This window comes from Melozone crissalis, unplaced genomic scaffold (genome assembly GCF_028551555.1).
Source record: "Melozone crissalis strain CALT ecotype California unplaced genomic scaffold, PUWL_Pcris_2 ptg000062l_1, whole genome shotgun sequence".
Classification (NCBI taxonomy): Eukaryota; Metazoa; Chordata; class Aves; order Passeriformes; family Passerellidae; genus Melozone; species Melozone crissalis.
In genome coordinates this window covers 1,808,946-1,820,830 of record NW_026535840.1, presented here as the reverse complement: position 1 = coordinate 1,820,830, position 11,885 = coordinate 1,808,946, and the positions used below count along the sequence as shown (strand labels likewise).

General features: G+C 46.6%; 1 protein-coding gene across 6 annotated transcripts in view; it reads left to right on the top strand.

Annotated features, from left to right (window-relative positions):
• The first annotated feature begins 354 nt into the window (after positions 1-354).
• Positions 355-11,885, top strand: part of CCAR1 (cell division cycle and apoptosis regulator 1) — a 29,602-nt gene continuing 18,071 nt past the window's right edge. Inside the window, exons 1-6 of one of the 6 annotated variants that reach the window (XM_054288471.1) lie at positions 355-397; positions 1,202-1,320; positions 7,574-7,746; positions 8,630-8,674; positions 9,363-9,389; positions 10,871-11,064. In XM_054288471.1, coding sequence (XP_054144446.1) covers positions 1,248-1,320; positions 7,574-7,746; positions 8,630-8,674; positions 9,363-9,389; positions 10,871-11,064 — 512 coding nt within the window. In that variant the 5' untranslated portion in view covers positions 355-397; positions 1,202-1,247. Of the gene's footprint in view, positions 398-1,201; positions 1,321-7,573; positions 7,825-8,629; positions 8,675-9,356; positions 9,390-10,870; positions 11,065-11,885 lie in introns of all 6 variants that reach the window. The other 5 variants (XM_054288470.1, XM_054288468.1, XM_054288467.1 and 2 more) reach the window with 5 other exon arrangements.

Below are 11,885 nucleotides of genomic sequence, written 5' to 3'. Positions count from 1 at the left end.
GCTGAGGGCGCCTATCTCGGACAGGGATGGGGCCCGTTGGGTGTGTGTGAGCACTGCCAGCCTCGGTGGGGCGGAGGGGCCCGCACAGAGAGCCCGAGCCGTGTCCCGGCCCGCACAGAGACCCCGAGCCGTGTCCGGGCCCGCACAGGGACCCCGAGCCGTGTCCCGGCCCGCGGGGCCCTCAGGGCGCTCCCGCCGCAAGATGGCGGCGCCGCAGCCCCGCCCCGCCCGCCTCGCCCAAGATGGCGGCGCGGCCCCGCCCCCGAGCGCCCGGGCCCCGCACGCGGCCGGGCCGGGCCGAGCGCGCGCCGCCTCGCGCGGTCGCAGCCGTGACGTAAGCGGGGCAGGGGCGCATGCGCGGGGCGGGCGGCGATGGCGGCGGCGCGGGCCCGCGCAGGTACGGCGGGCGCGGCGCGAGGGGCCGGGGGCGCGCGGGGCCGGGGCTGCCCCGGAGCGGGGCCGGGCGGGGCGGCAGCGGCACCGGCACCGGCACCGGGGGCAAGGAGGACGCGGAGGAGGGGGCGGGAAGGCCCCGCTTCCCGCGCGCCCGGCCCGGCGCCGCCGCCTCCGCCTCCCTTTGCCTTTCTGCCGTGCGGCGCTTTCCGGCGGGCGGCGGGGCCCGCGCACGCGGCCGGCAGCGGAGCCTGCCCGGGGTAAAGCAGCTCTGGCGGGCCCGGGGGGAGGCGGCGGGGCCGGGGCGGGCCCGGCCCGGCTCGGCTCGGCTCGGGCCGCGTGGTGCCCGGGCCCGGCCCCGCCGTGCGGAACGCGAGCGGCGCCGGCGCTGCCCGGGCACGGCCGGGGAACAAACAGCGAGTGTGAACTGGGGGCCGCGCAGGCACCTTCCCTTCCCGGGGCCTGGAATGGGAATTTTCGCGTTTTCAGACGCGTTTGTCCCGGATTTAAGAAGTGGGAGATGGCGATTGGGCCTTGGGAAAATAACGTAACTTGCCTTACAACTTTCTGCGTTCCCCATCCGCGACGCGTGTTCCCCACCAGGCTTTAGGGATGTAAAACTAATATTTCGAGACTTTTTTTGTTTTTTCTTTTCTGGTATTGAGGTTTGATTTTGATTTTTTTGTTTTGGGTTTTTTGTGGTTTTGATATTTTTTTTTCTTGCCCTAGAATTAAAATAACCTGCCGGTATTTGTTTCAAAGATTGCAGCTGCGCTTTATTTTATATTATTTTATTTTATTTCCCTAGATTGCAGTTCCGGAAGATAGACACCCGGGCGGTTCTACCTTCTGCCATGGCTCAGTTTGGAGGACAGAAAAATCCCCCTTGGGCTACTCAGTTTACAGCCACGGCGGTGTCTCAGCCAGGTCAGTTTACACTCGGTGTTTGAGCCCTGACCCCTCGGGGATTTGGCGATTCCATTCTTGGCTGTGCATTTCAGAGTGCCACGACATATGCTGACTGACTTATCCAAAGTCTGTTTAGGTGCTTTAAATCAGGAGTTTTTTCCCACAATAGAGCCTTTAAAAGTCGTTGCCTGATGCTGTCTGTTGGTTTTGTTTGTTATTTGGGTTTCTTGAAGGGTGTGAGTAAAATCCCCCGTGAGTTTGTATTGATTGTTTCAGTCGATAAACAACATATCCAGTTAGTCACAGCCCAAGATGTGTAAATCAAATTACCTCCTATTAAATTACATGGTTCTGGCCTAAACAATACCAGCTCTACTAAGGTGTTACAGATTTCCTAAGTGCTGCCTGAGTTTTATTTCCTGGGCAGCCTGAATCGACGTTTACAAATTATTTTATTCATTTGTTTTGTTAATCGATTAGAAATAATCAAATAATCCACATAGTGGGAAGTTCTGTGGAGTTTGTTACGTGGGTGGGAAGGGGGTAATTTATTTTTTAATGCTGAGATAGAACTCAAAGGTCCCTATAACCAGAGGTATTACCCTTGTAATGGCAGAGAGTTTCCTTTGATTTAGCTGAGAAGTGTTTTTAATTGCAAGGCACTGGTTAACAAACCTGTCTGGCTCCATTTGCATGTTCCCTTACAGCACAGAAGGTTTGAGGCAGGATGTAAAGTTTGATGCATGATGAATTTTGGTGCTTCCATTTCTGGAGCCACCTCGTGCTTTTCTTGAGTACAGAAATTTGTTAATGAAATGTTGGAGGTGTGTTGTGCAGAGTGAGGAGAGCTCAGCAATGCTGTGGCACTCAGAGGGGTCTGGGTTTGGCATGGAGTTCATGTCACACCTCCTTTGGCAATGCCAGCCTGGCAAAGCTCGGGAATTGTGGCCGTGTTCAGAAGGGTCCCAGAGACGAGAATGTTGGCTCCATGTTTCAGAAGGCTGATTTATTATTTTATGATATATATTACATTGAAACTATACTAAAAGAGCAGTAGAAAGGATTCCATCAGAAGGCTGGCTAAGCTAAGAATGGAAGAGGAGTGGAATGATAACAGAGGTTTGTGTCTCAGACAGAGAGTCCGAGCCAGCTGGCTGTGATTGGCCATTAATTAGAAACAACCACACGAGACCAATCCCAGATGCACCTGTTGCATTCCACAGCAGCAGATAACCATTGTTTGCATTTTGTTCCTGAGGCCTGTCAGCTTCTCAGGAGGAAAAATCCTAAGGAAAGGATTTTTCATAAAATGTGTCTGTGACAGGGAATGTGTGACATTTTTGGAGGTGTGTGACATCTCTGGGGTGGGAATCCTTCTCCTCTCCTGACTCAGTTCCTTTCCCAGGGTGACTCCTGTGTCTGCAGTGTTTCCCATGGCACTGCTGCACTCACTCTGTGCATCCCAGGGAGTGACTGCATCCTCTTCCTTCCCCTGGGATTGTTCTGCCCAGCTGCTGTCTCAGTGCATACTTGTTCCCCTGCTTTTTTAATTTTTAATACAAACCAAGAGCACAGGAAGCATCTTTTGGGAGGTGAGCAGTGCTCTCTGACCCTGCTGGGAGCTGAAGAATGGTGTTTGTGCTTGAGCTTGCCCCTTTCAGTGTGAAGTTGTGACCTTCAGGGAGGCTGTATTCCCAAGGAAGAGGTGCTGAGAGCTCAGGTGTGCTGACCAGCCTCACCTGCTGCTCAGCACCCAAGAAATGGTGCAGATTGGATTGTCCTTGTGACCCCCAGTGATAGTAAACTCTATTTAGAATCATCCTTTCAGAGGGCTGGCCAAAGCTGTTGCATGTATTTATGCATGGCAGCTGTTTTTATCCAAGTGTCAGGTTCCTTCTGCAGAGCTTTGAGGTGCTTGGCTATGAGGGAAGGAGATCTGGATTTTTGTAACACAAACAACATGATATATGGTTATTTTCAAGCTGTCAGAAGCAGTGAGTGATGGTGTTAGAAACCCAATTTGATTATTACAAAAAAGGTAGGATCAGTGTTGGGGGTTTGTGTTTTTCATTGGTTTGGTTTAGGGGTTTTTTAAAATTTCTGATGTGGAGGCTGTCTTGGCCATCCCTGGTGAAGAAGTAACTAAATGAGTTAAAGCTGTTCATTATTAAGGGTTGGCACGCTGGTTGTGGACTGAGGGCTGTGTAATGAAGGGTCTGTGATCCCTCTGGGAGGGTTTATTAATTACTCTCTGAGGAATTAAAAGAGGGATGGGCAATTCCAGGTGCCAGCAGAGATGGATGTGTGAAGGGAAACTCCTACATGGAACACAGTGAATTTTTGCCTGCTCCTCATCTCATTTTGAATTTTGAAGATGTTTCCCTGACTTCTAGGGATTTTTAGGGTTTAGATGTAGGAAGAGGGACTACTAAATACTGTCTTTGTGTTGTTTGCAGTGTCTATAACCCAACCCAGAGCTGCAGCCTGGGAGCCCAGGTTCTGTCTGAGCCTGCCAGCTGGAGGTGCCACTCAGTGTTTGGTGCCAGTTGGGGTTATTTGCCCTGCATCTGAAGGAAGGCATCTCCATCACTACTTACTGAGATGGTTACAAACCCTGAGGAGCTGTTGTTTGCCACTGCAGATGCTTGTGGCAGTCAGATGTGGATTGCAGACTCAGTCTGATTCATTCGGTCTCGTTTTTCTGTGTGATTTTTCCTTTTTGTTCTCTTTTTTTTTTTTTTTTTTATTTTTAACTAGTAATGCAAGCTCAGTTGCCTAATTAATTGGAGCCTGTTTGGCCAAGATGAGTACACAGATGAAAGGCAGTCAGATGAAAGTCCTGGAATACTTTGGGGCAAATCAGTGGGAACAAGATCCAGCTTTGAAAAACTTGTTACTACAGGTGTTATCTTCTGAGAGGATCTGGGCTGCCTTTTGTCTTTGCCCTTTCTCAGTAGGTTGATCTGCAGTGTTGCAGACTATAGACACCCAGTTAATGTGAAATGCTCAAAAAGTGACAGTAGAGATGGTAAAATTTCTTGGTTTTCCTTAGTTGACAAAATGGGATAAGGGTCTTAGGATGGGCTGGGGATTGCTTGAGATAATTGTGGGTTATGCTGAAGTGGAAATTGCCATAGTGAAGCTGAATAGTCCCAGGATCTGGTTGGGACACAAAGTAGGAGAAAACTTGTGAAATTTGCTTTTGGTAATGCTTCCCAACTCCATCCCCCTGTGCTGGAACAACTTTGGGATGGAACTTTGGACTGAGTGACAATAGCTGGCATAGTCACACACGTTCAAAGGTGACAGCAGGCAGCAGATTTCTGCACTAATGGGAATTTCTGCTCGGTGTATGGAAGGAAGAGGAGAAAGATGAATGCACTGACTGAGCCAGCAAAGTGTTCCAGCCAAGAAAAGTCCCAGGATACAGCAGCAAAGCTTGTAAATTATATTTAAAGGTCTGTTTAAGGTGTATTAAGTGAGACAGTGGTGAGGGTCCAGTTGAGGGTGTCCTTCTGGATGGTCCAAGCTGCACATTCAGATTGCAGCTGGTGATCAAGCAGGAGGATGAAGACAGTGGAGGGTTTGTCAGGAGAGAAGCCTCAAATTTTGTTTGCTGGCTTCTAAAGAAATGCAAATTTTGGAATTTTCCAGGGGGGAAAGTTAATGATATGCTGTACACTGTAGAATGCTTGATTTCACTTTTAAAATCCTGTTACTTCCTGGAATGCTTGTGTGGCAATATTTGATAGAGATCATAGTGATAGGAATTATTTTCAGTGCTTTATGTATTTCTCTCCTGTTTCATCCCAAAATTACAAGATGATCAGTGCCATCAGCAAGGTCTGCTCTGCTGGAAAGGGCAGTGTGGTGTGGTGGGAAGGGTGACATTATTATTCAGGACCTGTGGAGAGGGTACAGCATTATTTATGGTGACAGTCACCAGCTACAAGCGGGGTTTCACTGCATCCCTGGATCAGGAGTGAAAGGTTCCTTTTGCATCAGTAAGAAGAGTGCACAAACTCTGCAGGAACACTGTAAATCTGTTCCTCATTCCCCTGTGTGTCTCTGAGGGCTTTGGAAGAGAGGAGAGCTGTGTTAATCCTGAGTGTTGCTCAGTTCTGAAAATGGCTGCCTGACCTGTTTTTGCTGGCTGTGTTTCCCTGCCCAGTTTCTCTCTGGTTTTATTTAAACATGTGCACTAGGCTGATAGTTTAGTGAAGTGATATTTGATCATGCAGCTGCCCATAACTTTTTACAAAACTCCTGCCAGAGAGGGAGCAGGTTTCCAGATAGGTTTGCAGTTTTTTGCTGAGATTTGCATTTTGCAGGGCTCTTTGTCACCCAAGAGATCCCTCTGTAAACGTTGAGCATACCTTGTTCAAAAGCACAGCCTGTGCATAGCTGCTCCTCATGATTTGCTTATGTTCTGTGGTGAATTAAAAGCCAGCATGACAATAAAATAAACGAATCTTTCCTTCCAGGCAGCGTGAGCCTGGGCAGCACAAACCCTTCCTACTGAGAGCTGCAGAGAGCTTGAGTCCCCTTACACATGCAGGCTGATCAAACTCTCTGTTGTTCCAGGGCTGCTCCTTCTCCACCAGCCCCCCTTCACAGGGCACAAAGACAGCACCGAGTGAAGCAAGAACTTGGTGATTTCAGAGGACACGTTCCATGAGCCTCTGTTTCACAGATGCTGTTACAGTAAAGCTTTCTCTTGCCCTCAGTAGAATGCAGTGTATTCATTGACAGAGCAGAGCAGCAATCTTCATTTGGCTCATCCAAATAAAGGTTGTCCAAGGAAGTACACGGGGGAGGGGGTGGGTGCAGGTGGGGATGACAACTACAGAGCTGGAAAATCATGAGCGTGGAAGCAGAGATGTGTAATGGTCTCTGCTCCTCTGCTGTGCTTCACTATTGGCAGATGAATTTAGAAGAATAGTTTGGTAGATTAATCTAGAAGAAAAGCTTGGTAGATGAATTTAAAAGAAAAGCCTCTGTGACCGTGTTCACAGGGGTCCCAGGATGAGGGAAGAGACGAGGATCTGACTCCATGTTTCAGAAGGCCTGATTTATTATTTTATAATACATATTACATTAAAACTATACTAAAAGAATAGAAGGAAGGATTTCATCAGAAGGCTAGCTAAGAATAGAATAGCAAGACGAATAACAAGTTTGTGTCTTGGACAGAGAGCCTGAGCCAGCTGACTGTGATTGGCCATTAATTAGAAACAACCACATGAGACCAATCCCAGATGCACCTGTTGCATTCCACAGCAGCAGATAATCAATGTTTGCATTTTGTTCCTGAGGCCTCCCAGCTTCTCAGGAGGAAAAATCCTAAGGAAAGGATTTTTCAGAAAGTATCAGAGCTACAAGGTTGGTAGATCAATTTAGAAGAGAAGCTAGTGGGATGTGATGCTTTGTGTTGAATGTGGGAAGTTGATTCATTGTAGGAGCGTCTGGGGGTGGGATGGTTGGGACGGAGAGCAGAGATCTCTGCAGCCAGGTTGTGGAACTTACAGTTTATTGCAAAGAGCCTGGGGCAGGGCCCTGCTGGGAGCTGCCAGCCTCAGCTCAGAGAGGGGCAGAGAGGATGAGAGGCTGAGAGAGTAAAAGAGGTAAGAGAGTGAGGTTCCCATTACAATACCATAAATCTTCTGTGTTGAATATTCTAGTTCTCGCTAACCAATCTAGTGCAATATACAAATCCTATATCATTTCCATACAGCCTGTAACAATCACTACATTACCACAGTGTTACATTTTAAACCCTAAAACCTCCTCTTTGTGCCCCTTCTGCCAAGCTGCAGGGTCTGCTCTGACCCTGAGGCCTGTCTGCAAGCAGAGGGTGTTGTTCCATCAAAAGGGGATCACCTTCAGCTGGCCATGCCATTGTTTTCCAGTTGTTCAGTAACTGAGGGATCTCAAAGCTTGCTTTCATTTCAATCTTGCTTATAGTTTCCATATTCTCAAAATCTTTTGGCAGGCAATCATACTATAAGGCTTTCCTGTTCCATCTTCCCCACCATAATGGTCTCTGCTCCTCTGCTGTGGTTCAGTAGATGAATTTAGAAGAAAAATCAATTTAGAAGGGAGGGTGTTGGGATGCGATGCCTTGTGTTGTATTTGGGAGGTCGTTTCCCCACCGCGGTGCTCCTGGCTGAGGCGAGCCCCGCGCCGCGCGTCCTGCGTGAGGCGGGCTGGCCGCGGTGCTGCGGGCGCTCACCGGCCGCGTCCCCCCTTCCCTCCCTCCGTGTCTCCGCAGCTGCCCTGGGCGTGCAGCAGCCCTCGCTGCTGGGAGCCTCCCCGACCATCTACACGCAGCAGACGGCGCTGGCAGCCGCGGGGCTGACCACGCAGAGCCCCGCCAACTACCAGCTGAGCCAGAGCGCCGCGCTCCAGCAGCAGGCGGCAGCCGCGGCCGCGGCCCTGCAGCAGGTAAAGCACCCACCGCGGCCGGCGCTGCCCGAACTGCGGCCGGCTAAAGGACCCAGGAGGAAAGGAGAATGGCAAATGGTGAACATCGCAGTGTGAACCTGTCTCTTATCCATGGCGGGATGGGGGGGATAGATGGCGGAGGTGGAGTTGGTTAGGGGGAAGTTGGGATGGGGAGGAGCTGAGTTGTAGCGCTTTGGGAGAGTGGGGCTGCTGCATCTAAGCTGAGAATCTCAGTATCTCCCATCTCTCTCTCTCTATATATATGTATATATCTCCTTTATGGAATTTTGCATGATTTTGTAATGTGCCTTAAATACTATCTTAAGTGTCAAGCTTAACAAAAATTGCTGACTTTAGCTAGAAAGTGAATTAGTGGGAAGTTGGGCTGTAGAGGAGCTGATTTTTAGCCCTTTGGGAGAATGGGCGTTGCTGCATCTAAACTGAGAATCTCAAGTATCTCTCACCTCTCTCTCTCTCTATATATATATATGTATCTATCTCCTTTATGGGATTTTGCATGATTTTGTTATGTGACTAAATACTATCTAAGCATCAGGCTTAACAAAAATTGCTGACTTTAGCTAGAAGGAGAACATCAGGGCCCACTCTAAAGGCTCAGAATAATTGCTACGAAAATTATATACATTGATATGATGAAAATGATATACATGGATATGATGAAAATTATATACATTGATATTATGAAAATTATATACATTTGTTATGAAAATTGTACACATTGATATTATTAGTTATTTTTAAATTAAATTTGTTAAAGGTTAATTGCTTTTATCTAGAACTCGCTAAGCAGGTAACTTGTATTTGATGTTGTTGTGGTAATAATTCTCCTGTTTATGAGATATTTTGCTTTTATCTGTTTCAGCAATATTCACAACCTCAACAGACTCTCTATAGTGTACAGCAACAGGTTTGTCTGATTCTTACTGTGTACATCACAAATAACTTTAAAATAATGTTGATTGTGTGTCTTGTAGGATTTGTCTCCGAAATCATCCTCATGTGGGAAGTTGTTAAAGAAACTTAAATAACTTAAAGAAACTTTGTGTGGCAAAAGAGAGCTTGAAGTTCATAAACTTGGAAAGATGTGTGCAGAATGGAAACCTGCCTACCTTCCTGCAAAAACAAATTTTAGAAATACTTTCTGTTCCATGTGTAAATGATTTTCTGCTGAACTTTGCTCCAAACAGGGCCGTGTATTTTAACTGCTGGAAAGACGCTGTCCAAAAACGTTCCCTTTTGGATTTTTATTATGATCTTCTAACTTAACAGGATTTTTTAAAAAAGAATAAAAGTACAAGGGAATTACATGCCTAAGCTGTTCCAGCTGCCAAAATTTTTTTGGTATTGATATTAACTTTCAGTTCAAAAAAATTTAGCCTTTCTCCTTTCTGTATAAACCTGGGTTATACAATCTCAAAACTAACCCCAGAGGCACAGTTTTACAGATGTGCAAACTGCTGAAATGACCAAGCCCTAAAGGACTATTAACTGACTCAGATTAAGCAAAAACTCTTACTTGTAAAGAAGAGGTAGAATTGTACAATTTCCTTAAGCATATAAAATTAATTTATAACTTTATTTATTTTAAGTTGCAGCAACCTCAGCAGACCCTTTTAACTCAGGTTAGTTTGGCTTTATTGTTTGGTCTTCATCCCCAAACACAGATAATGCAAGAGTGCAAATTTGTGACATCTTGGTATTTTAATCTGTAAAATGAACTAATATGAATGAACATTTTATTGGTACAGGTTTATTTCATCCAGATGTTAAAATATGCATAGCCTTGGTTTCAAAAATTAATAGCAACCACTCTTCCTTAATCTTGAAGGGAACATGTGTGTTGATTATATTTTAATTTTTTTTTTGTTTGAACTTCAAGTGTCCATTTGTTTTGCAGTAAATAACAAATGGGGAAAATCTTTCTCTTCTCTGTGAAGGAATTTAATTTCCTGTATTAATAGTATGTGTATAAAGAGGTTTAAAAAGAACCTTGCTGAGCTTGACAGGTTTAAAACATGCAGCCATTTAACACATTGCAAGTTCCTCTAGTTCCGTTTTCACCTGAACTTTTAAACAGGCTTTAAAAAGGTAAAAATGTTTGACTTGATTTCATTACCTTACTGTGTTCTGCTTTTGTGAGGGAAGTACATGACCTGTTGAGCTAGGGAAGGGTTTTGTTGTCCTCAGCCTTTACTGACTTCTAATTCCAGGTGGGATTTAAATGCAGAATGACCTCTTAAGCATTTATTCCTAGCAAAGCTGGGAATTTATCTCCACTTCAGGCCCACTGTGTGTGTTGCCTGTAGACAGTAATGCATCTTCATGCTTTTTGTCTGGACAAGGTACATTTTTGGGGGAAGCTGACTCTTACAATAAAGGATAAACAAAACCAGTCTTCATTAAAGTAAGAAACATATCATCTTCAAAAAAACTAACAACCTGACAAAAACCACAAGAAACTTCCATCATCTGAAATATCTGTTCTAGGTGCTCTAGTCCCTGGCAGTGTGAGAGCACTGAGTGTTGCTCTGTTTTACCTGAAATGTGTATTCTAGGTGCTCTAGCCATGTTACACTGCTGTTTCTGTGGCTGGAGGAGCTGCTCCATGTCAGAGTGGCAGCTGTGCCAGCCCTGAGCGTTGCTCTGTTTTACCTGAAATTTGTATTCTAGGTGCTCTAGTGATGTTAAACTGTTATTTCTGTGGCTGGAGGAGCTGCTCCCTGGCAGTGTGAGAGCACTGAGTGTTCTTTTGTTTTACCTGAAATGTGTATTTTAGGTGCTCTAGCCATGTTACACTGATGTTTCTATGGCTGGAGGAGCTGCTCCCTGGCAGTGGCAGCCGTGCCAGCCCTGAGCTTTGCTCTGTTCTGCCTGAAATGTCAGTTCTGGGTGCTCTAATGAAGTTAAACTGTTGTTTCTGTGGCTGGAGGAGCTGCTCCCTGGCAGTGGCAGCCGTGCCAGCCCTGAGCTTTGCTCTGTTCTGCCTGAAATGTCAGTTCTGGGTGCTCTAATGAAGTTAAACTGTTGTTTCTGTGGCTGGAGGAGCTGCTCCCTGGCAGTGGCAGCCGTGCCAGCCCTGAGCTTTGCTCTGTTCTGCCTGCAGCCGGCGGTGGCGCTGCCCACCAGCCTGAGCCTGTCCACGCCGCAGCCGGCGGCGCAGATCACCGTGTCCTACCCCGCCCCTCGCTCCAGCCAGCAGCAAACCCAGCCCCAGAAGCAGCGGGTCTTCACGGGAGTGGTCACCAAGCTGCATGACACCTTCGGCTTTGTGGATGAAGATGTCTTTTTTCAGCTTAGGTAAGCTGTGAGCGCTCACCTGCAGATGTCATCACTTTGGGATCCATCACTTTGGGATCCATCACTTTGGGATCCATCACTTTGTGATGCTCTCGGTAGTCAGAGGTGGAGATGGTTGCACACTAATTCTGTGTGCAGTAGTGTGTTGTTTTCATTCAGCAGTGAAAGTCAGAGAGGTTAATAGATGTCTGAGGTACTTTGTGGTGCTGTTCACAGGGGTCCCAGAACGAGGGAAGAGATGAGGTTCTGACTCCATGTTTCAGAAGGCTTGATTTATTATTTTATGATATGAAAACAATACTAAAAGAGTAGAAGAAAACATTTTATCAGAAGACTAGTATGCAAGAAGTGGAATGATAACAAAAGCTTGTGACTGACTGAGAGTCTGAGCCAGCTGACTGTGATTGGCCATTAATTAGAAACAGCCACATGAGACCAATCACAGATGCACCTGTTGCATTCCACAGCAGCAGATAACCATTGTTTACATTTTGTTCCTGAGGCCTCCCAGCTTCTCAGGAGAAAAAATGCTAAGGAAAGGATTTTCCATAAAATGTGTGTGTGACAGTACTTCATGTGACCTTTTGATTTTTTTTTAGTATGAAGCCCAAAGTCAGGAGACCCAGGGCTTACTAGCTTCATGTAGTAGAAAATTGCAGAATTTGTGAGTGATTAAAAGCATAAAACCTGCTGTCTGCATGTCTTAACTTGGTACTGTTTGGGGATCTTTTCCTTTAGGGCCAAAGACAGGGAATTACTAAGTTCCTGTGCATACCTGAACTGAAGCAACTAATGCTGAATTTGGGGGTAGATGCTCTTCC